This window comes from Anopheles arabiensis, chromosome 3 (assembly GCF_016920715.1).
Source record: "Anopheles arabiensis isolate DONGOLA chromosome 3, AaraD3, whole genome shotgun sequence".
NCBI lineage: Eukaryota > Metazoa > Arthropoda > Insecta > Diptera > Culicidae > Anopheles > Anopheles arabiensis.
In genome coordinates, this window is record NC_053518.1 from 46708146 (window position 1) to 46735087 (window position 26942).

The 26942-nt window shown below is 40.8% G+C and overlaps 3 protein-coding genes across 4 annotated transcripts; 1 reads left to right on the plus strand and 2 right to left on the minus strand.

Moving 5' to 3' along the window:
- Positions 1 to 223: 223 nt before the first annotated feature.
- LOC120900977 (carbonic anhydrase 2) lies at positions 224 to 16208 on the minus strand. 2 transcript variants are annotated; one of them, XM_040308627.1, is made up of 4 exons: positions 15573 to 16208; positions 4811 to 5226; positions 3435 to 3506; positions 224 to 1555 (listed from the first exon to the last, which is right to left on the minus strand). In XM_040308627.1, exons 1-4 carry the CDS (start codon positions 15604 to 15606, stop codon positions 1247 to 1249), a joined length of 831 nt encoding a protein of 276 aa, XP_040164561.1. In that variant the 5' UTR covers positions 15607 to 16208; the 3' UTR covers positions 224 to 1246. The 2 variants fall into 2 exon arrangements, with proteins under 2 accessions (XP_040164561.1, XP_040164560.1); XM_040308626.1 differs by lacking the exon at positions 15573 to 16208 and adding an exon at positions 10883 to 11493.
- A 1826-nt stretch (positions 16209 to 18034) lies between these two features.
- LOC120904148 (A disintegrin and metalloproteinase with thrombospondin motifs adt-2-like) lies at positions 18035 to 21671 on the minus strand. Its single transcript, XM_040313947.1, has 7 exons — positions 21059 to 21671; positions 19961 to 20742; positions 19769 to 19897; positions 19585 to 19704; positions 19391 to 19523; positions 18554 to 19072; positions 18035 to 18487 (listed from the first exon to the last, which is right to left on the minus strand). Exons 1-7 carry the CDS (start codon positions 21488 to 21490, stop codon positions 18224 to 18226), a joined length of 2379 nt encoding a protein of 792 aa, XP_040169881.1. The 5' UTR covers positions 21491 to 21671; the 3' UTR covers positions 18035 to 18223.
- Positions 21672 to 24859: 3188 nt separating this feature from the next.
- Positions 24860 to 26725, plus strand: LOC120904149. Its single transcript, XM_040313948.1, has 2 exons — positions 24860 to 25346; positions 25425 to 26725. Exons 1-2 carry the CDS (start codon positions 25121 to 25123, stop codon positions 26369 to 26371), a joined length of 1173 nt encoding a protein of 390 aa, XP_040169882.1. The 5' UTR covers positions 24860 to 25120; the 3' UTR covers positions 26372 to 26725.
- The last annotated feature ends 217 nt before the right edge of the window (positions 26726 to 26942 follow it).

A 26942-nucleotide genomic window follows, 5' to 3' on the forward strand; every position in this document is an offset into this window, starting at 1 on the left:
ACCTTTATACAAATTGAGCAGCTGTATGATGCATTTTCGCTCACTGGGTTGTCATCAATACTCATGTTATTCTAGTTAGGTAATCTCATCTACCATCCGTTATCGAACACCCGAGAGGAGTAGATCGGTAAAGTACGTAAAATGTTGTTTTCTTTTTTTCTTTTTTACGATATGATATGCTTTTCTTTCGTTCTAAACCATATGTAACATCAAAATACAAAACTTTTAATACTTTTGCATTCCCGTTTTTTAACACTATTTTTATTGCATATTTAACAACATTGTATAGCAGCGCATGCCTCTCTATCCAACTGATCTTAAACTTTTCAAAAAACAAGTAACAATCTTTATTCTACCACGACAAACCCTTTTCTACCAGATTGCTTCCCTCTTGTAAGACGTTTATTGCACTTCGATCTTGCGAGTACTACACGTGTTTTGTTAACTTGTCGACTTACCTGATGGATAGCGCACAGCGTATATACTACTCGCTATACGCTATTGCAATGCGTACATTTCTTTACTCAATTGCATATTCAACAATACTATACTCGCCAGGCTGTGTTTGTTTTGTACGTACAGGCTCAACTGAAAACACATTCCATCGATCAGAATTACAGTATTTCCTTTGTATTGTGTGTAAAAATACATGGTGTTTTGCTGCATTCATGAAATTTATAACCTAAACCGTCTGGCGTAGTATTACTGTACGACATTCTAGTTGCATGCTGTTGTTTTATGGCATTACTATATGCCGTGCCTATTTTCATTGCTCGTCATTGATTATTTCTTCACTCATCTTAGATAAAAATGTTTAGTTTTCGTTTAGTGGAATAAATCATATAAATATTGCTTTCATCTTGTTCCATTTTTGCACGTTCTATTACAGCGTCATTGTTCTCTGCGGTTCAACATTACGACAACTCAAGTTTTCGGCACGGTTTGTGATCGTTACCCATTTCACTGGCAAAACAAGGTAAGAGACCTAAATTGAGAACTTCCTGTTGCTGCTCTACGTTTTATACATTTTATCCACACTGTTTGCGTCGGCCGAATGAATCTAATTTAAAACACGATTACCATAAGCGAACCTCGAACGTACCGCGCTTTGCACTAACATGGGTCGGTCACAGATCGACCATACTCCTACCGTTGACACGGGCGCACTCGCACACCTAAATGTTGCTGTTCTTTGAACTCTTGCTATCAAGCTCAAACCCGTTGGGAAATTAAGATTTGATACTGCTTAGTAGCTATCGACTTCACGCAGCTGGCGGTTGCCAAGCTCCAGCGGTGGACGAAAGTTGTTAATGACCTTGCCGTAGTCGAACTGCTTGTTGAGCGTCTCGTCGCAGGGACACTCTTCGGCAGCATCGTAGCAACGCATTTCGCGGAAAAGCTCCAGCTGCTCGTGCGACACTTCGATCGGTTCCTTGAACAGAATCCAGGTGACGGACTCCGAGCACGGAGGAGTCGTTAGCGATCCCAGGTACGTCCAGTAGGCTTTACCCTCCGGTAGCAAACGAGCCGGGTCCAGTGGTTTGTTTAGGGTAACCTGAGAAGGAAAGTAATGCAATATGTTTTTTTTTTAAATGATATTGATATTCACACGAGCAAGCATTGGCGTGCTACAGGGGGGACATTTCAATTGCGACTGGGACTGTTTTAGTAGCTTTTATTCTGCAGTTCAGCACACATCTGTACAATGTAACTGAAAGCTGATTCATGCTAATCCAAAAAAACGACAATACTTCATTAAGCGTGCTTGCAACGTATTTAACCATGTCGCTGTAAGCTGTAAACCTCCCCAACAATCGATACTGAAAACATTCAAATCAATCAGATTCTACCACCCATGTTTATTGGACCTATGGCAACAATGGCTCGATCAAATGATCACCACCAGCGATGAACCACACAGCATCCCCCCTCCTACCATCATTCCATTCGGCTCAACCGTGTTGACGCTGGAACATCCTATCCGATCGCCAAACTGAACGCGATCGCGGGTTCACGGACAGTCAGAGCCGCGGTGAACAATTTATGTGAGCAGCAAAATTGTACTTTGCTAGCTGCTGGGCGCGCATTACACGGTGCAGCTTTTTTGTTGCTGTTGCACTGATCCCCGCCTCGGGCGATGGTGCGCCGAGGGAGATCAGCAGCAAAAAAACTCTCGTTTCCCGTTTCAAGGTTACCGACACGGGACAGAATAATGCGAGTGGCGGCCCTAGATGGTGATATGCATGAAGTTGCTGCCTGAATCAGAACGGTTGTTAGCGTCAATGTCGGTCGTGTAAATTCAATGACGAATTTATTACGATCAACTTTTGCGATACATTTCTTCACGCGCGTACTGCACTTTTACACACAGAAAATGTTTTTTTTAATACACATTCTAAAATACTTTGGTTAATGCCTCATGTATTCTTCAATATTGCCAGCTCCACTTCAACTCATCGTATTGATTAAATGACCAGACATTCATCCAACGACGCCCCATATCCGGATTCAAGCGGATGCAGCAATATCTTACCCCCTGAACAATACGTCTCAACTTTTCTGCAGACAGCCACCCCATTAGTTGATCAACACTTGAGCAAACAAGGATGAAGTGTGCTAACCGAGTGGTAAATAGTTTCGTTGTCTTCTAAGCCTCATATAAAGACGTTGCGCGTCAGTGTACGTAGGTTGCTCTCTCACTTGACCTAGCTGGCGGGCAATTTATCAGATAACCCGCAAGTCCACACACTTGGAATCGGTCAACGATTCATATATGTGCTTCACACACACGCTATTCCTTCCATGGAACGTCCAGGCGGGCGAGCATGCTTCGCCAACGGTGACCTATGAAGGAAAAAGTGGAAAACATAACCTGTCGATCACGCAGCGAGCTGCAAGATAGAGCCATTACAATCGCCGTTGTTTACACATTGTAGGCCTGTCACTTAGCACACGTAAAACTACAAACTTTCAACGTTCGAGCTTCGCAGCGAACGAGAAGGGCAAGAATGCGTTTTGATGTAGGGTCACTGTACGACGATTGGGTCAGCAAGTGCATCATTTTTGTTTTTGTTCAATTCTAACAGCGATTCTGCCGCCCTGCATTCCGCCGCGGAAAATAATCTCCACTATGGATTGTTTCTGTAAACAAACAATTCGTCTGATACATCCCAAACCCCCGTACTGGGCAACGAAGCGAACACTCCCCGGATACAGTCTGACTAGCAGCAGGTTGGATTACATTTACTAGAATTGTATCACGTAACAAAGCCTTTACAGTAATGTGAATATTTTATACCAAGCCCCCAACACCTACACCAGCTTGGACGTTGTTTTCGACGCCCTCTATCTCCCCCCCCACCCCTTCCCCCTCATAACCGGCAGAACGTATTGAAATTCTACAAATAGTCGCATTTCCGCTGCCCGATACTTACGCGATCGCCCTTGTGTGTGATGAACGGAAGCAAACGAGCGATAATATCCAGCTCCGGATGCGGCTTGCCAACCTGTGAATGCATAAAAAGATAGTCTATTAGTACAATGCAATCACTTGCATATGCAAAGCACTTGCGATGCATTTCATCCCAATGTAATCTGGGGCGTGTATGTAGTGTCATTTGTATTCTTGTCTCCTTCAATGATCGGCACGGTTAAAAAAGGCAAGATGGATACATGTTTTTACTTAAGAAATTTGAGTACGTAACAAATATAGTTCTGAAACATTTAGAGTCGATTAATTTGTTTCAATGACATCGGCTAAAGGCGAATATCACAATTATCATCTAAAATACAATTACAAATAATTTAGCTTGAAGTTGTTGATTTTAAACATTTACTTGATTATTTAAAAGAACACGATCGTACTGTCCTCTTTTTCATTATTTTATATTTTCAGTACATTGAAAATTGTGTTCTTCTTAAATTGATAATGTAATTGCTCTATTGGAACAATTGGCCTCCGATCCCCTGTAAGCCGAGAACCAGTAACTCAAAAACAGATCCTTTTCGTACTATGTCTTACATAGATTCTACTTCATCTTGGTATTGAAAACCAAACATGACGTGATCATATTGTATCTCATCTACATCACATTAACGGATAGTGATTGTACATCATTACCCAATCTATCTATCTCTTGATATGGCACATTTACCAGTTGAAATACAGAAGCTTCCCTCTAAACATCAGCTTCAATTTAAACTACTCTTTTAATTAATTTATAAGTGGCCCTTGAAATATCCCCGTCTGTCACTGCTGATCTCGTGATTTATCATGTGTGCAATACTCAACGGGGATCTCGTGGCTTGCCTGCAACGAGATCAGATTAACATCAACAGACGCGTTCAAAGATCTTGTTTAGTAGACAAGGTGAGATATAATCGCCGTACAAAGTTTCTCCACTTTTCCTCGACACGCAACGGAAAGCGTGCTAAGGGCACACTGTTTGCCTTGCTGCTTGTTCGAAAGGTTAATTTCAAGCCTACCAATAATTGAATTGAGTCTTGCAAGAGAGTGTCTGGAAAGAAAACATTAAACTGGCGTCATATGGACTGAAAACATTACACATAGCCAATAACCCATAAAATAAATGCACGTGCAAGAAAATCTACTTGACATTCTAGAGAACAACAAAAATAGCACCAACAGCAGCCCACACACACACACAAATCGATTCTTGTTCGCTGCGTTATCCAACAGGTGAAGCCTGCACGGTTGTTGGACAATTGGATTAGGCCGCACCAAAGTCACCTTGCCCTAACAGAAATTCCAGTCCAGTGTGTCACAATCGATGGAGAAACTGAAACTTACCTTCAAAAACACACCCAGCACCGCCAAACCATCCGGATGGCCAGCAGCCTCGGCGAAGCTCTTGTATTTGCTCTGGTTCCAGTGGACAAGGTGCAGCTCGCCGGCGAACGACTCACCATCCACCGTATGCTCGGAGCCACGCGAATCCGAACATCCCCAGTGGCAGTGGAACTGCTCGAGAATAAACTGTTCCTTTTGCAGCGGTCCCCCGGTCAGCATGGAGCCCTTGCCGTTTACATCCACCCTCCAGCAGTAGCCCGGATTGACCAGGCTACGCGTGTTCTCTGGTACGTACGTCCAGCGCAGCGGATTCTCCTGCAGATCGCCCGAGTTTTGCGTTTTGGAAGTAACAATATCGACCGGCGATTGACGCTGTCCCCGTGCCTGCGGGAACATTTCCGGCCACTTCTGGGGTCCTGCGGGGGTCGTAGAATGGAGAAAGAAAGGAGGCGGGAAAATGTATAAATAATATGCGTAATAACTCAAATGTACAGTGAATGCTCAATGAGAGCAAAGTGTTGATTAATTTTGGTTCGTTTATTTATTGACGATGCCATTCATCACATTTACGGTCAGTTTCATTCTTCCACTATGGTGTCGCGAGTGTCAACCAAATGGTGGTTTTGCCTTAATAGAAAACAGATAAGAGACAGCAAATAAAGTACTTGCAGTGTTGTAATGATAATGACAGTCATTCGTGTGCCTCATTCACAGTGTAATCACACAAGAAGGACGCTTTTTTCCGCTACCCCACCCAATCACTTAGGGCGCTGCCACCATCGTCAAGCAACGTTTTTCCTAATCTGAATAATTGTTTTTCAACCAATTCAATCAGCTTAGCTAATTACTTCCGAACAGAGCAGCAGCAAATGAGTTCGAAAAGCTAAACAATATTAGAACCACATCACTATGGCTTAAACGACAAACACTTAAGCACGATTTTGCTTACAGTTCGTGGAATGAAATCTCAAATTCACTGTGCTAGCGAGGCAAGCGGGGCCGCCTGCCTTGCACAGGCAACACCCTCCACGGCCCAATATGTCATCGATAAACAATTAAGTGCAACCGATCACGATGCATCCGGGGAAGCAGCAAAATACTGACCAACCGGCACCACAAAATGCACACACACACACGCTTGCATCGTGACTGACGGAACGGCACGAAGAAAACGACGAAAGTGTCGAGGAGTCAGTCGCTGAAATGGTACAGAATTACCGTACGTTTATGGAGACACTTTTTACGTCCGACAGTAGCTGCAGACTGGAAGCTGCAGCATGGGAGATGTTTTTTTTTTATTATTGCTGTTCACGCCTACCCAACGACCACTTGATTGGCCTTAATTCGAGCAGGATTTAACGTGCCTCGTGCTTTGTTCTACGGAGTGGTAAATGGGGCTAGGGCACTTAGCAACGTTCTGCTGCTGAACAGAATCTTCTCGGACTTGACTTGATTGACGCAATAAAGTATGATAAGAAATGCACAGAGTGATTGTACACAGCTAACGGTCTGCATTATGCTTTACGTACTTGAAATCTTGACCTCAATTTTGAGCGCGGGGGAAGAAAATGGCACACAATTAAGTGGGTGAAATTTGTCACGAAATAACGCATATGAGTGAGTTATTTAGCATTTATTTTTAGAATTATTATATTTTCTATAACCATTGCATTTTTTTCAATTTTCAACAAACCCTCAAAAAAACATCATTCGTCAAAAATTACTGAACTGCATCAACGAGGGAATGATGAGCATATTATGATCATCTGTCACTCACCGGTGCGATTAATCTTTCTTCACACTTTGAAAAGCAATATTGAGGTTTGTTATGATCAATCATGCCAAAAAAAGTACCAATCAGTGTGTTTGCTCAACCCTCGGTGGTAGTTGCTGACGTCAATCAAATGTTATGAAGTTGAACGATTCGTTTAATCTGAGGAGTTTGAGCCACTTACGATACCATACAATTATAAGCGTCCCAACCAATCCCGCTTGAGATGGTGTGCCATTGGGTGTCTAAGAAAACAAAAGACACCCAAATTGAATAAATGCACTTTCGTGACAGGGGCAGATTAAATCGAATTCAGTCAATTTTCCTATTCAACAACAGCAGATAATAGTTAATACACACGCTACCTGCGATCTTCGTGTAAGCTCCGTGTTGGACATGAAATCAAATCAAGTGATTGATCGCTCAAGATGATTGTTTATTGAAGTTTGACGACAATAAGTCGTCTACTGTAGCAGCCATATTTTCTTTATGATAGTGACTTATCTGGACGTGTTTTATCTATAAAGATCAATGGAAAGATGTGGAATAAGCAATTGCGCATCGAATCATTCTTGACCCTCACCTATTTCAAGAGCGTATTGACGTTGAAGGCGCGCGTGGCTCCTTCAAGAGTGTTGTTAGTATGAAGGGATGGTAATAAAAATTCAAGTTTAATATTAAATCTCCACTCAATCATAGACTTTAGTTTACCACTTAATGGGAATACAGTAATCTCAAAACAAAAGAGCTCACTCTTTTATTGCACATTACGGAGATCTCGATTGCACTATGCCTGAGGCGTTCAGTACAATTTGGAAATTTAGTAATCCAACACTTGAAATTGCACTTTTGACGAAATCTTTGGCACGCTCCAGACTTTGTGCTTCAAGTTTTCTCAAGAGCTTCGTTCTATCTACATACAATCTTTGAGTGTGTGTGAGTTTTTTTAACCCCCTTCCAGCTGCCTTCTTATCACGTGTATTCACACAGTGCATTGTAAATGTCACAAGACCACTTAATCAGTCGCGACAACCCCCATCATGAGTAATGGGCAGCACAATATCCAACCGTTGGTTGATGGTGGGGTGTTGTTTGAAGATCGTTAACACTGTGCCATTCGGCGCCGACTCTACCTAATAATTTTCATTTATCAAGCACATCGTATATCACACACTGAGATGGACACTGTAATTTTGCGCAAGTAGTACAGTAGTACATCGAAAAGTGTGTGGTGAGGGAATGGGACTGATGGGAGGAAGTTGCTAACCAAAGGAAACAAAAAAAAAAACAACAATTGTGTCCACCACAATCAAGTGTAGTAGATATGCGTCATGGGTTTATCATTTGGAAGCTATGATATATGATTACTATCGCTTGCGTCGAGAGCAATCAGAAACATTGTGGAGTGCCGTACGCTCATGACGCCGGCAGTTAGTAAATACTTTAAAATCGTGTCATAAACTTTTGGACTAAACGTGTCGGGAGTGTTTTTCAATGCGCTCGACGGACGAACATACATTTTACGTACATGCAACGCACTTGTGCGAGAAGCTTCTTGAACAATATTTACTCCATCTCACGGTTGTACATTAAAAACCCCGCAGTACTTTCAAGTAAACAAACGTCAACTACGATAAGGTCTCAAACATGTCCGCAATATTTTGCGGTAAAAACACAACACGACCTTTTGCTCGAGCGCCCCAACAATACCGACGCCGACAAAAAGGTACAACAGTTCGGTTTCGTACGCTTCCGCGATCTTTCGATATTAGACGCCGCCACTGTTCGGTTTCCCTCCGCGCAACTTGAGCAACATGAAAGCACGTGCTACAAAGTGTGCTGTGCTACTCACCAGCAAACCAGTGATGGATGTGTTTGGGGAAACACGCACACACACACACACACAACACAACAAACAAACGGACACCTTCAAACGGTTTCAACCAAGAACAGAAAAGCACCGCTCGGCTGCTCTAATGCATGAGTGCTGTGGCGGTGGCCCATGGAATTCCTTATCACGTGACTAAACGCGACAAACCGGTCGGTCGGCAGTGTTGTTGGAAAGCACCGAACAGGCCAGACATCGTTGGAACGAGGGGTGAGGGAAGGATAGAGGGGTAAGGGTTAGTGGGCGCGGAATTTACGCGAACCGGTTTTAGCTACCCTTTTGCAGCGCCAGCTTTGCGATCATCGTTTCCATGGCAGTGACTTCACATCATCCGTTGCTGCGCGTTGGAGATTCTCAAGAGCGAGCTGACATCGATCTTTTTTGTTTATATTTTTACAGCCTCCTGTACCGGTTCCGCGGCGGCGGCGATTGCACGCACACATATCTACATCCGGTTAGCGGCGGATCAACAGCATCCAGTCGGTTTTGGATAGGCTTAAGCTGCACAGATCGATTCATTCACAGCCGCAAGCCACAACTATGGTTGTGCTGTAAAAGGGAGTCCACCAGAAAAATATCGCTTGGGTGGCGTTAATTGAAGCAATTAGAAAGTTTAAAGACGCGCACTGATTGATTGAGTCAGCTGGGAACTGAAGCTTCGAGACCGTCAACAGTTGAACGGTTGAAGAAAGTTTTGCGCCGCTAGGAGTTAGTTAATTGAAGCTCTGTGGTTTGGTGTGAAAAAAGTACATGCATAGGTACATTCTGTAGGGTTTGCAAAAATAGACATTATCTTTTTTCACTTTTCAACACTTTAGTCAAGACCAACACGACCAAATTAGTGTATTTACGTGGGTTGTAATTATAATTGTAATTATAACGTGCCGGTTAATAAGTTTCATAAAGACTATGAAGATGGTTTGAAAGTGAAAATTAAAAAAAGATCTACAAACATTGTAAACACCTTTTTGCGCAGTGCTTGACGCAACAGGTGTATTGTATTTGTGCACGAAAACACAAACACTTTATCATCAATTTAATCGATCGTATCTCAGCCTGGGAACGATTTAATGGAATTGTTTTCCTGATGTTTCCAACTCCATCATGACGCTACCCATAAAATCGGATTTACGCGTTGCTGTTGATCGAGAACATTCCGTTCAAATCATCACGCATCCTACGGAGCATGATGGCAACAACAGACAAAAAAGAAATACAGATGAGCATGAGTTCTCTCGCTATCACAACACGTTCAATGTCAAAACACTTGATTGTGTTGCGTTTCGCAATCGCTACGAATTTCAAGCAGCTTCCGAGCGCATGATCGGTGTTAGAATGAATACGTTTGCCACTCGCTTATACCCATTTCTCCATTCATTTCCTCTGAACGTTGACTCTAGAACGGTCGATCATTGGCAATGACTCAAATTGCCTAAATCACGTGAAATTTATATTTTTTTGATTGATATTGCATACGACGTTATCAATGGAATCATTGATGTCCCTTTTATTGATTGCAAGTAATGGATGCCTGTATTGAAAGGCATATTATTTTGTGTGTTTTTTGTTCAAGTGTACTTTGTCTTTCCTTTGTAAAGTTTCGTTAAATTGTTAATATCGTAGAGAAGCTGTGCTAGTAAAATAAGAATTTACCAATGAGCCTAAAATTATTGAAACATATTTTTACCGTCATTTTTTGTCCCCAAAACGGTTATGCAACACGTTCAAGACAAAAATGAAGATAAATTTAAATAAACGATTCTTATTAACTTCAATTTGGCTTGAGCATCTCATAACAAAGGTGTTGCCAAAACGGGGGACAAATTTCATCATTCGCTTTGTCCTGTCACTCTTCCAACTCTTCTCGCCATAATTCACCCATTACTGTGCACTGTGTGTCATTGGACGTTTCGAGAAACATAATCCAAACAACATCAAAGACTCACAAACACCTCGTCCATGACTCGCAACCACCACGTTCGTTTATCAATTCGTCGTTGAGGCTACAATTCGGACAGACCTTGTCTACTTCCGCATAACCAAAATCGGAACATCCCTGTGCCACAAAACGTCGCACGCTTCCTTCGCTATGAGCAACATTGTATACAACGTCACTGATAACAGGTGCGTGATTGATTTAATGACCCTCTGTTGATAACTGAGCCACCATGCTGTCGAGGGAATTTCTATTGCGGTTTCCAGTGCTGATTTCAGCCACAACCTCTGATAATATACTCCATCACGCGAGATCAATAATCGAAAGCAATTCGAGAAGATTACAGCACCAGTCAAGATCAAGATCATCTCGGAATCAGAATCATCAGCACAATTATCCCAAGCCAAGGGCTCGATCGACATGCTAGTTCATCTGGCCGACTCTCCAACATAGTTTTACTGTTTTCACGTGACTTACCGTTCATTTGCGTGTATCCCCAAGTTACAGACATCTTGACGTGGTTTTGGTCGGTTTCACTCTCTTCTAACTAAACAACAAGCAACAGCAACACTGCGCGAGCCGTCACACTGTAACAACAAACCGTTTCAAACGCAACAACAAACACTCTCCGCAGCTGGACGCTGATAACTACTAGCTCTCCCGCTGACTCTCTTTGCTTCAGCGAAACAATCGCACACAACTACAATCGTACGTTGCTATAGGCTATAGCCCTCTTCCAACTAACCACCCCCTGCTATCCGGTGTTATCAACAATGCTCACAACACTGTCCAACGCACAGTACGCGTCTTCGATCGTGCGTATCGAACGGAGAGCCACGCACAGATTTCACTGACTTTGCGAAAAGCCCAACAACGACGGAAGGCTTTAAGTTTCACCACTGCAACCTAAACAAACAGTGAAATGCAGCCAAAGTGTCTTTTTTGCTCGCCCTTTACGAAAACGGCAACGAAAGCAACGGGATGGATCTACGGTTGATACTGGTTACGGCTCGACGACGCGGCGCACAACCTGCTCGTTCAATTGGCACTTGCGGAATGAACGTTGGAATGAACGACCACGGCGACGAGGGCGACTATTCATCTGGAGAAGGCGCTCCAGTGCCTCACCCATATATATGCATCCCCACTAGCAAACGGAACCACACCACTACACCGAGCCCTGGACGACGCACGTTGCATCTCTCGTGTGGTGGGCCACGGCTGCCCATGGCTGCGACGAATGCGGAAAATTAATGGAAACTCACGCAACGAACGTGTACCGCAGGTCCGCTCGTTCCTTCTCTGCGCATTATTCTCTTCGTTTCGCTTACTCTCTTGCCCTGTTCACGATCGTTGTTGATCAAGTGTTGTAGGAGTTTAAACTTTGAGCGTGGTGGTGATTGCATCGTTGCATTTCTTATTGTCACTGATGGCTGCCAGTTTTCAGCCAGTGCTCAATTGCCACCTGGTAATGATTGTCACCTTCCGGTCATATGTCATCTGACGAGTGTAAATGGTAATTGAAAAACACATTTGTTGTTAGCCCATCGCAAATAATGAAACAATTAAATTGCGGGGTTGAATACAATGGTCAATTACCTGTCTGGAACGAAAAGTTTTTCAAAATGACAGATTTTTGTGGCTCATAATGTAATGTAATGGGTGAACAAAATAAAAATAATTACAAATGGTAATTTTTTATTTTTTATACATTTAGTTTTTGAACAGTTATACTTATTTTGATTTGGCTTTGCATTTGATTTGGACTCAACCGAAATCAACATAAATAACATAAAACGCAGTATCATTTGGTGTCAAATTTTACGACCCATTCGCCACCGAACGTAAACATCTCACTTTAGCTTGTAAAGGAGGCGTTAAATTGACCATTAAATACGCCTATCAAGAAACCATTGATACTGTCCGGCTGGTGTATAAAATGAAATGAATGAGGCTATAACATAATGACGATAACTGTTAATTTATTTCACCCTGAATACGATTCCATCTGCACGTTCAATGCACGCAATCAAAACCGATATCAACATAAAACACAAATATTTATTTAATTTTTTTAACAAATAAAAATACTTGTTAACAACCTTGTTTAAAACATACACAGCAACAAATGTACAACAATAAGTCTGAGGTACTGATAACGATATCAACGCAACCACACGTATGGCGCTCGATCGTAATTAAATCCCTTTTAATCCCCCAATCACTTGAATCGATCCAAAAACAATTATTATTATTTATCTAGGATTAACCATTACAGCTCTGGTCATGTGATAAATAACAGTTAAGATTGTTTGCCTCGTTATCAGTATAACGTCTTATTGTAGCATTAATGCTACTATATTTTATACGTTCTATCAATGCTTTAGGACATCACTACTAAACCCATCGTAAGCACATGGCTTTGTGAAGTCCCCTCTACCTTTTTAAAGTACTTACATGTTATTTCGTAAGTGGAGGAGAGGATGGGAGGGGGATCAAACTTTGGTTGAAACCAGCATACATTATTTACATAATATGTTTGAGATCTGAATGTTTTAATTTTTTTTAAATAAACATTGATGTGTTTTGTGGAGCTTACTTAACAGCTTTTGTAATTGTTTTCTGGTTTCATACTTTACGAAACCATGTTTACAAAAAAAATCTACGATGTGTGTTCCTGTCTTGTAATTACCAAATTATATGAAAGAAGAGTCGCATTTAAGACCCTGGTCCAGTTGTACATTATCAGAAATAGAGATATCATAAAACCGAACACCCTCGACGGTACTCGAGACACGATGATAATCAAATATGTTACCCTGCCTGTTTCTGCACATTGCTCCATATTTACAAAACGATACGATATGATCATCGATAGCAGATGATTGATCGGCTGCCTTTTCATTATCATATGCGTCCTAATTCATGTTTCAAACGACCACCCCATCTCGCTCAGAGTTTTATTGCCACTTGGACGATCAAGACGTTCTGGAAAATGTTTTCATTAAGCGTTTGGTTCAACAAAAAAACATCAAACAACAACCCATTCTTTCGATTCATTGGTATTCTAACGAATCAGACAGTGGCTACTTATTGGTTGATGTTTTGGTGATCTTGACAATGTGATTAAGCTTCAAAAAGCTTGCTAAGAAATATTATCTATACGCGTTAGACTACGTGACACTGTATGATAAATTGTATTTCTTGCAAAAATTAGTTGTTGTTAAGCGTAAAATATATTTAATTCTCGTTTAACCTGTAATTTGATATTGTTTTACTTGGGTTTTGCGAGCTACTGTCAACAGGTACTTTTGACTGAAGTGTTTAGATACTTGTACTTTTAAGAGATAAACGACCCGCAACTAGCTCTACGGAAATAAAGATTTTTATAAGATTTTTAGTAATGTAAAGCTGCACAATCGGCTAGGTAGAGCTAACATTCAATTTCGGAATGGTAACAATAAATAAAATTACAGTAGAATATAAATATAATGAAACTCAAGATATTTGACAAATTATAGTTTATGTGCTTTGAATTTAGAAATTGAATTTTAAAATAATTCAATATTTTATTGAAAGTATATCATACACATTCTGTTGAGATGAAACTTATTTTTCTTTTACCATGGATGGATGACTACTGAGGAAAAATTAAACATTAATTCTCGAGGTTAATCGCCTAAGATTGTAGTCCCGATAGTTAAAAAAAATTATGAATTGTTATTGCAATTATTGTAATTATATTGCATAAAACGTATATAATTCGAGGTTAAGCGGTGTAGCATAGAAGATTGATCGCTGAAACTCATAGGTTAGTTCATAGGCAATTGCTTTTTTCTCTTATAAATGCAAGTAAAAAAATCGAAAATTATTATTTTTAAAACGAACTATTATAGCGAATAGCTGTTAGAACAAGTAAAAATTCATTTTTCAGAAAAAAAAACATTTTAAAAAATGTAATAGCTTATTTACAAAAATATGTTTAAAAACAGTTTTCTATTGTTCTTTTGTTCTAGCGGCAAAAAATAATTACATAATAAACACATACATGTAGTCGCCAAGATACGCAGTACCTCTTATACTCGGATTCGGAGATACGCGTTTTTTAAGCTGACAGTACTTTGAGCAAATTGTACTGATTTGATTAATCAATTGTGAAATGTAAAAAAAAAATGTCTAATGGTCCAATTTAATTATTTGAAGAAGTTTTGTAATTGTAATCTTCAGTCAAAATTATTTCAAATAAAGGATTGATTGGTAAACCCCTATCGCGTCCAGCACAATTCCAAGAAAATTGATGTACGTGGTATTTGGCACCCGTTTTCGGTCCCATTAATAGTGTATCTCGTGCACCGCCTGTGCACATTTCCCGCCTTGGTTAAATTTCAAACAATTATCAAGAACAATTGAATTATATTCGCATCAAATTTTGTTTTTGCATACCTTCAGGCGCCAAACAAAACCGGCGAACGAGAAAAGTTTCTTCTTTGTCTAACGTGCTGCAATAAATGCTGTTGTTTTTTAATGGGCCTGTATCTATCAGTCACTAATGGGCTTTACAATTGCTGAATAGTTATTTATGTGTATTATTCATACAGGCCTATGCGAGATTTAAACATACAAAAAAACGCGCAGTTCTGTTAAGTTATGTTTGTTTGCCATTGCAAAATATATGTACATGTTTAGGTATATAATTAAATCTTGATTTGAAATTAAAATTGATTGAAATAAATTGAATGTTTTTATACACAACCTACAAAGACACGACACGAAGCATATCTTGAGAAACCCAAACACCCCATTTAATGACACAAGGGTAGCACGCTTCTTCCCATACAAGAGGGATGATTTAAATGCATTGTTCTAGCGCCACTGATAAGAGATGCGTGATTGATTTAACTACCCTCTGCTGATAACTGTGCCACCATGCTGTCGAGGGTATTTTACACGCGGTAGCAATGCTACTTCCAGCAGCAGTCAGATCTCTGATAGTGGCCCATCGCACGAGATCAATAATCGAAAGCGATTGGAGCGCCCATGCTCTCTACACTTCTTTCATGATCACCTCGGAATCAAATTCAAACCACCATCATCAGTTGACCAGATGATCGTATCACCAACATCGATCGATTCTCCAACATATTTCTGAAATTTTCACGTGACTTACCGTTCATTTGCGTATATCCCCAAGTGACAGACATCTTGACGGGGTTTTGGTCGGTTTCACTCTCTTCTAACTAAACAACAAGCAACAGCAACACTGCGCGAGCCGTCACACTGTAACAACAAACCGTTTCAAACGCAACAACAAACACTCTCCGCAGCTGGACGCTGATAACTACTAGCTCTCCCGCTGACTCTCTTTGCTTCAGCGAAACAATCGCACACAACTACAATCGTACGTTGCTGTAGGCTATAGCCCTCTTCCAACTAACCACCCCCTGCTATCCGGTGTTATCAACAATGCTCACAACACTGTCCAACGCACAGTATGCGTCTTCGATCGTGCGTATCGAACGGAGAGCCACGCACAGATTTCACTGACTTTGCGAAAAGCCCAACAACGACGGAAGGCTTTTAGTTTCACCACTGCAACCTAAACAAACAGTCAAATGCAGCCGAAGTGTCTATTTTGCTCGCCCTTTACGAAAACGACAACGAAACCAGCGGGATGGATCTACGGCTGATACTGATTACGGCTCGACGACGCGGCACACAACCTGCTCGTTCAATTGGCACTTGCGGAATGAACGTTGGAATGAACGACCACGGCGACGAGGGCGACTATTCATCTGGAGAAGGCGCTCCAGTGCCTCACTCATATATATGCATCGCCACTAGCAAACGGAACCACACCACTACACCGAGCCCTGGACGACGCACGTTGCATCTCTCGTGTGGTGGGCCACGGCTGCCCATGGCTGCGACGAATGCGGAAAATTAATGGAAACTCACGCAACGAACGTGTACCGCAGGTCCTCTCGTTCCTTCTCTGCGCATTATTCTCTTCGTTTCGCTTACTCTCTTGCCCTGTTCACGATCGTTGTTGATCAAGTGTTGTAGGAGTTTAAACTTTGAGCGTGGTGGTGATTGCATCGTTGCATTTCTTATTGTCACTGATGGCTGCCACTTTTCAATTGCCACCTGGTAATGATAGTTTCTGTCCGGTCATATGCGATGAGACGAGTGTAAATGGTAATTGAAAAACACATTTAGAAAAAAATATTATTAAATTGAATTATTGAAAAACAAATAAAAACTGTTTTTATATATTTGTGTTTTTATATATATTTTACTTTAATTTATTTATTGCAGTCCTAGTTCAGTAGGGACGTTTACACGTGTTTCAACATTTTAACAAGCAATTAAAATAAACTCCCGATAAACAAATTCATAAAAACAGGGACTATATGTTGCTTACTTTCGTTTTCATTCCCCAGATGGGCATGAAACATGGTTAATCGATACGCCTTGCCTTTTGAAAAGCATTATTTTCATTTCCTTGAAATTGCTAACGATTGATCAGATCGATCGTTCGAATAGAACTCAATTATAAGATTGTTTCATATATATCAAATGTTATTTCATTAATGTTATTTTTATAAGCCATATTTTGGTAAAGAGGCGAATGAGTTACTAACATATCCAACTCAATTCATATCTAATATTGCTAGCTTTTTGCATTAAGCTAGATTGTGTAACAAAAAAAAAGTACTGGGAACCTTGACTTTACACACGAGTCAATCAATTTAACTAGCACTCGGATTTCAATAATCCCATGTTCATAGCCCGCAACCGCATACTAACTCCAAATTCTACAGATAAATACAGATGCTAATCGATTAGTTTCCAACAATGGAATTATATATCATCTCCGTATCAATGAAAGATAAGTGCTATATTTGGAGTCGCTACGTAGTCTAAGACCTTGGACGAATTTGTTATCTAAGGAATTGTTGAAAATTTTGATAGTGCTATAGTATTCATAAGCTTATCGAGCCCAATTGATATCAGCTTCGGACTAGCTTCGGACAACCACCAACAAATACACTAATGCAGCACAATATTTGTTAACGATTTGTACGTTTAATCTGTTGACGGCCGTAGAGAAACGGTACGATCTGATTAGTACCTGCAAAGGAATTCACTCGTATCTCAGTAGGATGGACAGCCACCGCGATTTATTTCTAAATTTACACATTCCCTGAATCGCTTGTTTGAAGGATTTGTTTTTCACCACTCTCTAAGTGGGTTATCATGTTCTGGAGCGCTAAAATTCTTTAGTCAAACACAAATATCACGTTTCGGCAAGAGAATAATTTCATGCAAGGCTGTTTTAGCCAACTAACCTTGTTGACTGATACTGAAACAACGATTATTTGTCTTAATACATACATGGGATGGTTAGGTAATGTACTCGGACTTTTTTACGTGAAAATAGGTTGTTCTTTAAATAAAGTTTAATATGTTTAATGGAATTCAAATAAAATAAACTCTGCTATTCTTACAATGCTGGTATATAGAGTAGAGCATTTAGTGTTCATGACTAAATGCTGTTTTCTAAGTTGAGTAATCATACGGCACATAGTCTGAATAAATATCTTTAAAAAATCAGTACTTATACGTCGTTTGGTGTTTTATTGAACATTAATTAAAATAAAGAAATACAATTTAAAAAATCCATTACGATATTTACAATTTACTCATTCCGTAACACCGGAATGGCTACCCTAGACAACTAAGATAGTTGATAAGAACAGTTATGAGACCAATGATGGCCAATCACTTAACAAATACAAATAATCAAATAAACACCAATTACAATCCTTCCAACGACTCGTTCGTTTGCACTCTGTAGCTACCCGTCAAATCCAAATAATCCTGATCAACCCATTGATCGTCATTTGGGAGCTCCTCCGGTTTCAAACTCCATGTACCTGTTAATGGTACGATGTTTTTGTCAAGTGAAAGATAGTTTAATATCGCACTGTTCAAGAAATGAGTTTCGAATGGTAAAGCGTTCCCTGCTACTGGTATATCATCGGTGATGGTCCAAATAGAAATTTTGGAAGTTTTAAAGTTCTAGAAATATTAAGAAAATCTATTATTAGTTTCTTTATGTAAGGTAAACAATAAAACAAATCTTACCTCAGGCAAACAATGATGCTGCTGACAGTAGTAGCTCGTATCCTTTTCCCGATGACACAACGTACCGTCGGGGAAGTACGAATCTACGCCTAAATCATTCAAATCGAATCTCGGTGCGTAATATGCTTCGCTATCAGCGCGTTTGCAGTATACTGCACAGCTCATCCATAATCGCTTCGAGTCGTATGGACCTTGAATTCCACGGCCTTCAGGATCCAGCCGCGGAAGCAACTGACTAAACTCGCGACAGCGTCGATTAGCATAGAACTGGACCGGTTCGCGGTTCGCTTGGCACAGCTTGCCATCATCACAAATCGCAACGTCAAAAGCTACACCTTCACAGCCTTGGTCGGTATTAACTGGGGGCGGATTGTCACAACGGCGCGTTCGGCGCTTGTATCCCATTGATTGCTCCAAGCAACCAGAAACACATTCTTCGTCCTTCCATTCGCTCCATCCACCAGGGATAATATTGGAGGGTTTTTTCATCTGCTTGGTACATGTGCCTCCCTTGCACCACTGTAAAATGAATTGAAAAAATAAATAAATTAGTATTTACAAAGATTCAACCTTATAGGTAAGGCTGCATTATAATTCTAGTCAATTTAAAGTTTTCTAATCCTTTGCATTAAACACGGTTAAGCGTACATGATAAAAACAACGCAAAACCCCTGCCTTTGTAAAACTCCGCCTAAAAGTATGCAATTTGTATTACATGGATGGCTGCGCACGTGTTCCGTAATTTAGAACAACTTGGTTTAGAACAACCGCTAATTTTGGTTTTCGGTAGAATGATGAGCATTTCTCATAACAGTTAAGGATATAGGAAAGGCCTACCTTATTATCACCACAATCAGTGCCTTCCAGTGCTGGTCCGGCAAAATAAAATCCAGTCCGATGAGGAGTTCGGCAGCGTACATTCTGACAAATCGCCGGTAATTCTGTGGACGCTAATATGGCATCCTTATCACTAAACATAAAAAAATTCTCGATAATATGGAAAAAAACCATTGGCACCAAACGTTACTTACGTAAGCAGCACCTCGCATTGTTTCTTCGCTGTCCAAACCTGTCCTGGGTGGTCGTAATATTTCGATGTATCATATTCTGCTACTGTTTTAGAATCCTGTTCAAACAGACAACCGGCCCAACTGCAAACAGTACACGACATTTAAGAATCGTTTTGTCACTGTGTTATGCATTACTTTACAATACCTAAGCTGTGTGATCACATCGGCACTACAACTGGACCATGTAGTTTCTCCTTGCGTTCCCCTTGATGGTGACATAACGAACCCATCCTTTGGACAGCCGTTTCCAACAGAATCATGATGCATCCCTAGACTAAATAGAATTTATATGACATATTTTATCAATCGTAACGTAAAATCTGTAAAATGTGCTTACTTGTGACCGATTTCGTGTGCGGCTATGTAAATGGATGTAAAGCCCGACGAAGGATACGGCTTACCAAACACGTTTCTAGCGCCAAACTCCGCAATTACGCAAGCGTAATCGCTTAAGCACACTCCTCCAACCGTTGCCAAGCCCATGGTTCCTCCGGCTCGGCGCCCGTTTTCGATCGCATAAAAATCCAACCCGGACAGATATAACGCCATATCCCAACGGCCCCGATTTAAGACACTTTGATAGGCACAGAAAGAATCAAGCAGCTGATTGCGCTCACCATTGTAGTGAGGCATTGCGGAAGACTGCGTGCGCATGAGCTCAAGATACACTAGTGCAATATCGACACCCTGCCCCAGCGAGGGATGATGATACAAAGCCTGAATGCCGTTAATATAGGCCAGTATAAAATCTCGCAAAGCTGCATCGTTGTAGTCAAAGTAAGGGGCAAACGTTTTGTAGGCTGCTTCGTCGAAAAATACTGCAAGTTCTATCAAAGGTTTGGCGTTTTTCGAAGGAGCACTACGGTTGCGACCGTCTCTACCTTCTAGCTCCTCTAACTCGGAAGAGGAATAGTTCTTTTGTCCGAGGGTATCTCCAAGCAGATGGATTTCGGAATGTGTTCGACGCCGCACGAGCTCATATGACACATCAGCATGGTTGGTGTCGATCTGTAGTGCTTTGATCAAATGTGGTCTTCGTAATGTTGAACTCAGAGACGGCATATTGTCATCCAAAGGAACCAATTCCAGCGGTCCAGATGGGTGAAAGATTATTCCAGTCTGCAACAAGTGAAGTAATTATGGAGTGTAAGTCGAATTGCAATTATATACATAAGTAGAAAATAACATATTCACGGTGCAAATGATTTAAATATACGAAATATCACCAAAACACATTAAAAGATACTGGGCTCTAAAATACATCATAAATGACCCTTTAAGCTTATATGTTGAAAAGTGAAATTTGTCTTATTTTACGGAGGCATTTTAACGATTGATTATTCACTATTCTACCCACATCGGCAGAGAAAACATAATCACAAACTACTTAGCAATTTCTTTTTTTGGATAAACCTTCGTTCGGTTCGGTACGTACAAATCGATCGTCGCCGTTAGTTGAAAAGGCAGCCGTGAAGTTGTCATCATTATGCACAAAATGTTCGCTAGTAGCTGGTCCTCGGTCGTCAAGCACCTTAGTGACACGTTCCTGTGCTGTTGTGAGTACTGTAGTTGGTTTAGTTAACACTTTGTTCAGCCGTAGATGTAACCGAATGGGATCGTTCCGAAAGGAGAAACTCAAATTCAAGTCCTTCACATCCCAACTACCGTCTGGACGATGCACTTCCAAATCCACAATCTCATAATACGGCCACCCACTTTCGCTTTCGCTACCAAAATATTTTATTCTGTCTGCCTTCGTGAGCCCATCCACGAACAGCTGTTTCGTTTGTTGATCGAATGAATGACCGGCGATCGTTTGGGCGATCAGAATGTGAACAACCACAATAGCGCACTGAGTTCGGCACATGTTTTGCTTGATCTGTAAAGCTTTCACTCACTGAACAACCACACTTAGCAAACTGACGAACCGTTTATTACCGGCCACCGAGCCCAACTGCAGGAGAAATTCTGCCGTTCCAAAGGTTTTAAATGGATTTTGGGGGGAATTTGGAATTCTGCACGAGTGACGCAATTATTGCTGCCGACCAGCGTACCGACTTCCGAAGCAAAAAGGCAAATGAGCTCAGTGGCACAGATGCACATGGTACGGAATCGAGCGGGAGCGACAAGGTGACAGCTATGCTGAAAAAGAAATGCCATGAAAACAGTTAAGTTTGCAGCCACAACTACGTACACTGGAGCAGGAGCCCGCTTCTGCAGGGCGGTGAAGCAAGAGAAAGGTTTGGCTGCAAACGCAAGTTTCGTCAGGTATGGATGCTTGGTGCTTGGAGGTATTCAAATTCAACTCATGCGATGCGGGTAACGACAAGCCGCGGGTGTGCGTTTGCAACAAACCGCCAGGAAGTTTGGGTGCTGTGCGCAGCTTCGATTTATCGTAATTGCATCCATTTGTATGACATGCGAGTATCTTACACCGGAATGACGGTAGACGGCAGAGTGTCAAGTGCAGTGTGTTTTTGATCCATGGCTTCTTGCAGTGGCTGAATCCTTGACCTGGCAATTATCTAATTAGTGAATGATAAGACAACTGCGGCATAGGATAGCGGTATAATAGAATGTTGTGTCTCTCTTCAAATTATCTCTCTATAAGCTTAGAAACTTTGCATGATCGTGGTTGGTCGAGTTGTTTCATGCATATATCGAATGCTGCATAAAACACAACGATTTCAACATACTATTTGTGTGTATAAAAGAGGATTTTATGTTGTTTTTTAAGTATTCAATGTATTTTTTTAAATACAATATTCTAGGACAGTTCAACGGTTAGAATATTTAATCATGTTAAACAGAACGCATTTGTATTACTATTGTTTTTATTGTATCCTGATTATTTGTATTGTACTTAAAAGAAAGATAAATTAATAAGTTGATGAACTAAACTTTATACTTTCTACATTCCTCAAAAATTACATAATACACATGTCCAACCATGAAATGGAACAAAATATGGCAAATGTCCTGCAAACTATGCTTAATATGTAACAAAATAAATGGAATTGAAGATTATGATAAGCTAGATAATATAAAGTAGATACTACTGTATCCACCAAATTTAGGCTCTAAGGCATCAATTTTTGACATTGAGCTTCAATTTTTGCTTCTAAGGCATTAATGTTTGACAGTGTGCATCAATTGTTGACTCTAATGCAGTGATCTCCAACCTGTCGTCGGTGGACCACTTGAGGTCCTTGGCGTTAACAGACGTGGTTCGCGAAAGTTTTTTTAAGAGAAGATTATTATTACACATATAGTGCATTTTCGTCCCCATCATTAAGATTAAATTTGCAACAGTCATGTCTAGAATAAGATTAAGACATATTTTTGATCAAAAACTTTGAACTAAGTCTAAAAAATGTATACCCTCAATGGATGTGTGCCACGGCAAATGTATTTTCAAAGCCAAGTGGTCCGCGATCCTAAAAAGGTTGCACTGCTCTAATGCACCTATTTTTGTCTGTAAGTCATCAATTATTGACTCTTGTAGGAATCATGATAATTTTCCGAGTTATTTGAGAAGGTTTTTCATATTTGTAATGTAATGTACATCACATAAACAATACAAAAACTGCGTAGTTTGATTGTTTTTTTGTGTACAAAAAATAATGCAGTTTAATAAATTCTAAGGCCATTGTTTTCACCTAAAAATAAATGTCAACTTTTTTCACTCCATTGAATCTTCCAAAATTGGCGTCACAATTATTATATTTTGAATTCTCAAATGAAATTATTAACTACTTAACTTAATTTAAATAATTTAGAAACACACAGTTTGCAATTTTGTAAATAAGCGATTGACTCACAATCAAAAATTATACCTTAAAGGCAAAAATGCGTACCATCGAGACAAAAAGAGCTCTTAACGGCAACGCCTGTAAGTAAATTCATGGTATTGTGAAGTGCACTGTTTTAATTTAATAAAATATCATACTAGCAAGTCAAATAGACTACCTTCTTCTTCTTTGACATAACAAACTGCGCAGTCATATGCCGGTCCATACATGCATTCAATACGTATTTAGTACCACACAAGCGGATAGTCAGTCCCTGCTACGGAACACCGTTTTAAATTTGGTTGAGTTAAAGTAATGTATTATGTTTATGTTTTACGTTTGTGTTTTATATATTACATTGTTTTACAAGCCCAACATCAAATGTGCATCTATAATATATGTGAAAAGCTAATAATTGTTCACAATTAAATACACCATAACGAATGCCAACGTCTCTTGGCGGTATGTAATAGATAAACACATAGTTTCATTCCTTTTCCGTTCAGTCGATCTTCTTGTATTTCGTTCATCTCTAATGGGCCATAATTTCTTCGCATCAGTCAAGCTATCAGCGGGCAATATGAGACGTTCTTGACTCACTGTTTAGCTTCCCGTTACTGCCTGTTTCCAGCAGACTGCAGCGAGGAAAGGGAAAGTGTTTGTCAAACAGTTTAACAGTAATTAAAACTCAGCAACGGCTCCAAGCGTAAAAACGCGGATCTGATCTTTCCTTTTCAATCCCACCATCGCTTTGTATCGCGCATTGTCTGACGCGATCCGATGCGGCTACATTTGCTGCTAAATGGTTGTAGTTCCTTGCTCATTTCTTCTTTCTGTTTTACTTCTATCATCTCGCAACCGGCTACGCATTCAAATGCATCAAGTTCTTTGTTTAGCGAATATATTCGCGAGGAATGGTTTCCTTTCTGCAGAGAATTCGCTGTCGGTCGGCAGAAAGTGGCAGAAAAACGAAAACGACTTCTCTCCCGTTCGTGGTTGCTTGCCTGCAGTTTACCATCCACTTTCAACGATCAAGTCGCATACGCATTTGATGAAACTGCATCCGGCAGAAGGAACAGCCGCCCTCTCGTGGCAGACGACTGCGGTGAGCATGTTTCTGCTTCCCTCCCCAAACCATAAACAAAACTCTGGCATTGCTTAATCGCATGCTGCTTAACACCGCCGCCACATCACACAACCATTATCATCATCGCACCGGAACGTATTCGTCAGGAAGATTTGGGAACTGCTCTTCGCTGGAAACCGAACCGTTGTTTGTGGGAGATATAAATAAATGTGTGACAAATGTATGTTTATGGTTAATTGTAGCATAGGGCCCTCGCAGGCTCGCACCAAGAAACAGACAGCATAACGACGGAGACAGCAACTATCTCGTATTTCTTTCGTCCAACTCCCGCCCATTTCCCTGCTGCTCGTACTGCCGCCACACGGTGAAGATCGGCACGGCCGACAGATCGAAGCTTCTTGACACCACACTCTTTATGATGCTCCGAGAATGATTCTTGTGCTTTATAGTCTACGGCAGAACGTTTGTCTCGGCGAACGCAGTTGCCTTAGCATGCCGGTTAGTTGCGATTTAAATGTGGCTGCGTATGGTGCGCACGCTCCGGATCCTTGTTAGCTGGTTAGTGTCATACATATCGAAACGTTGTTCATAGTTCATAGTTCAATCAGTGCTCAATATCATGGATGATGATTACACATCGATCGAAGACTATTTTAGCAACGAAGTGTACCTAACACATTCGAATGACTATGAAGAGCTCCTGGACAACAATTCCCGCCCTGTGCTGTCGCCTCGCGATCCAACCGAGCTGGTGTCAATGTATGCGTTCAATGCCGTGATCGTGGCGACGGGGATTGTTCTTAATCTCGTGCTCGTAAAAGGAATCATAGGCGCCAAATCTAATGGTAAGAGTGTGTGATCGCAAAACATAAGCAGCGTATATGTTTACACGATCTAATCATCGGTTCGTTGTTTCGTTCTAGGGGCGCTCTTGTTCGTGCTGCAGATAGCGCTCATCGATGTATTGACGCTTCTTACAAGCAACTGGGAATTGTACTACTACATTAGAGGAACGTGGATTTTTTCGAAGCTCCACTGCACTCTGTACAGTGGGTTGGAGTCATTCACCAGCGTGGCGGTGGTGTACTTCATTATTGGACTGAATTTTCACTCGATCTCCTCGTACAATCTGGCCGTGGAATTGTCGAAAAATGCTCTCGCTACACCTGACGCTGAGAGCGCAACCGAGTCCCTGACAGAGGAAAACAATTACGAAGTAGCTACCGATTCAATTTCCCAGAAACGATCCCTCACGATCGATTACCGGTACAAAAAACGGCACATTTCCGTCCGACTTCCGATACTGCTCGTGTGGTTCATAGCTGCATCCGAATCGCTGCCACTGTTCCTGTTTGCCGACATCGAAACGCTTAACCCAACGGATAGTGCGGAGCAGCCGATCAAACAGTATTGTACGGAACTGACCAATACCGTGGCGAATCATAACATCGTCAGCCTCATGGTCATCGCCATTCGTATCATCTTGCCGTCTGTGGCACTGGTGATAACACTCGCACAAACGGTGATTAAGTTTTATAGAGGCAAGCATTTTACGCAACCGGATGAGATTGAAGAAAATGTTGCATTTTCGCTTAAGCTATCTATCTTTCTGTCGATCTCCTATGCGGTATTTACTCTGCAACGATTGTACGGCTCGTTGCTGCAAGAAATAATTTTACAGCCAAAAATTGTGCCCAAATACCCAGGCTTTAACCCGATCGTGGGAATCTCGCTGGCAGTTCTTCACTACACAGCATCTTTCATTCGGCCGCTAGTTTTAATAATTATGTGCAAACAAAAGAGCAACAATGTGGATATTACGTTCACCTGCCAGAAACGCGCTGAGAATAATAGTATATCTTTGCAGTAGTAACAGCATGAAGTACATACACCCGATTCGATACAATAGTTCGCTTGAACGAATGCATAGTGAGGCATTCGATGCAATTGTTCTCCCGATAGATTGTCATTGGATTCTGATGCAACAAACAACACAACAAACGGACTTTGTTTTAGAAATACATTTTTAGTATTATGACTATTCCGAATCAAACAACAGAATCGGCTATAGGCTGATCTGTGTCCAGGAAGTGAAGTGTATAAATAAGGCCTTTGATCGGGCGCTTTGATATATGCTTAAAACATAATTATTTTAAGTAACTTTTACGTTATTGCAATGTAAGGTTTTAAGAAGCTAGTCAAATAAATGGTAATAATAAATACATATCACAGCTCTTTCGATATTTTGTACGGCAGAATTATTCAATTTACGCAAAGTATTTCCATACACATGTTATAACTTTAAACGTATAACGTAACCTATAACGTAAAACTGACAGTATAACTATTTCTTTCATACCCCTCCCATCGAGTTCAATATTTAGTGTAGACAAACCATTTTTTAATACTTTATAAATAATTTTTATCACCCAAAACAACCT

Coding starts and splice junctions, on each gene's coding strand:
- LOC120900977 (XM_040308627.1), bottom strand. CDS start 15,606: ATGTCTGTCACTTGGGGATATACGCAAATGAACG. Junction 5,227..15,572: donor GGGATATACGCAAATGAACG/GTAAGTCACGTG, acceptor CGACCCCCGCAG/GACCCCAGAAGTGGCCGGAA. Junction 3,507..4,810: donor TGCTGGGTGTGTTTTTGAAG/GTAAGTTTCAGT, acceptor ATGCATTCACAG/GTTGGCAAGCCGCATCCGGA.
- LOC120904149 (XM_040313948.1), top strand. CDS start 25,121: ATGGATGATGATTACACATCGATCGAAGACTATTTTAGCAACGAAGTG. Junction 25,347..25,424: donor CATAGGCGCCAAATCTAATG/GTAAGAGTGTGT, acceptor GTTTCGTTCTAG/GGGCGCTCTTGTTCGTGCTG.
- LOC120904148 (XM_040313947.1), bottom strand. CDS start 21,490: ATGTGCCGAACTCAGTGCGCTATTGTGGTTGTTCACATTCTGATCGCC. Junction 19,524..19,584: donor CAATGCGAGGTGCTGCTTAC/GTAAGTAACGTT, acceptor TTTTATGTTTAG/TGATAAGGATGCCATATTAG. Junction 18,488..18,553: donor AGCATCATTGTTTGCCTGAG/GTAAGATTTGTT, acceptor TAATATTTCTAG/AACTTTAAAACTTCCAAAAT.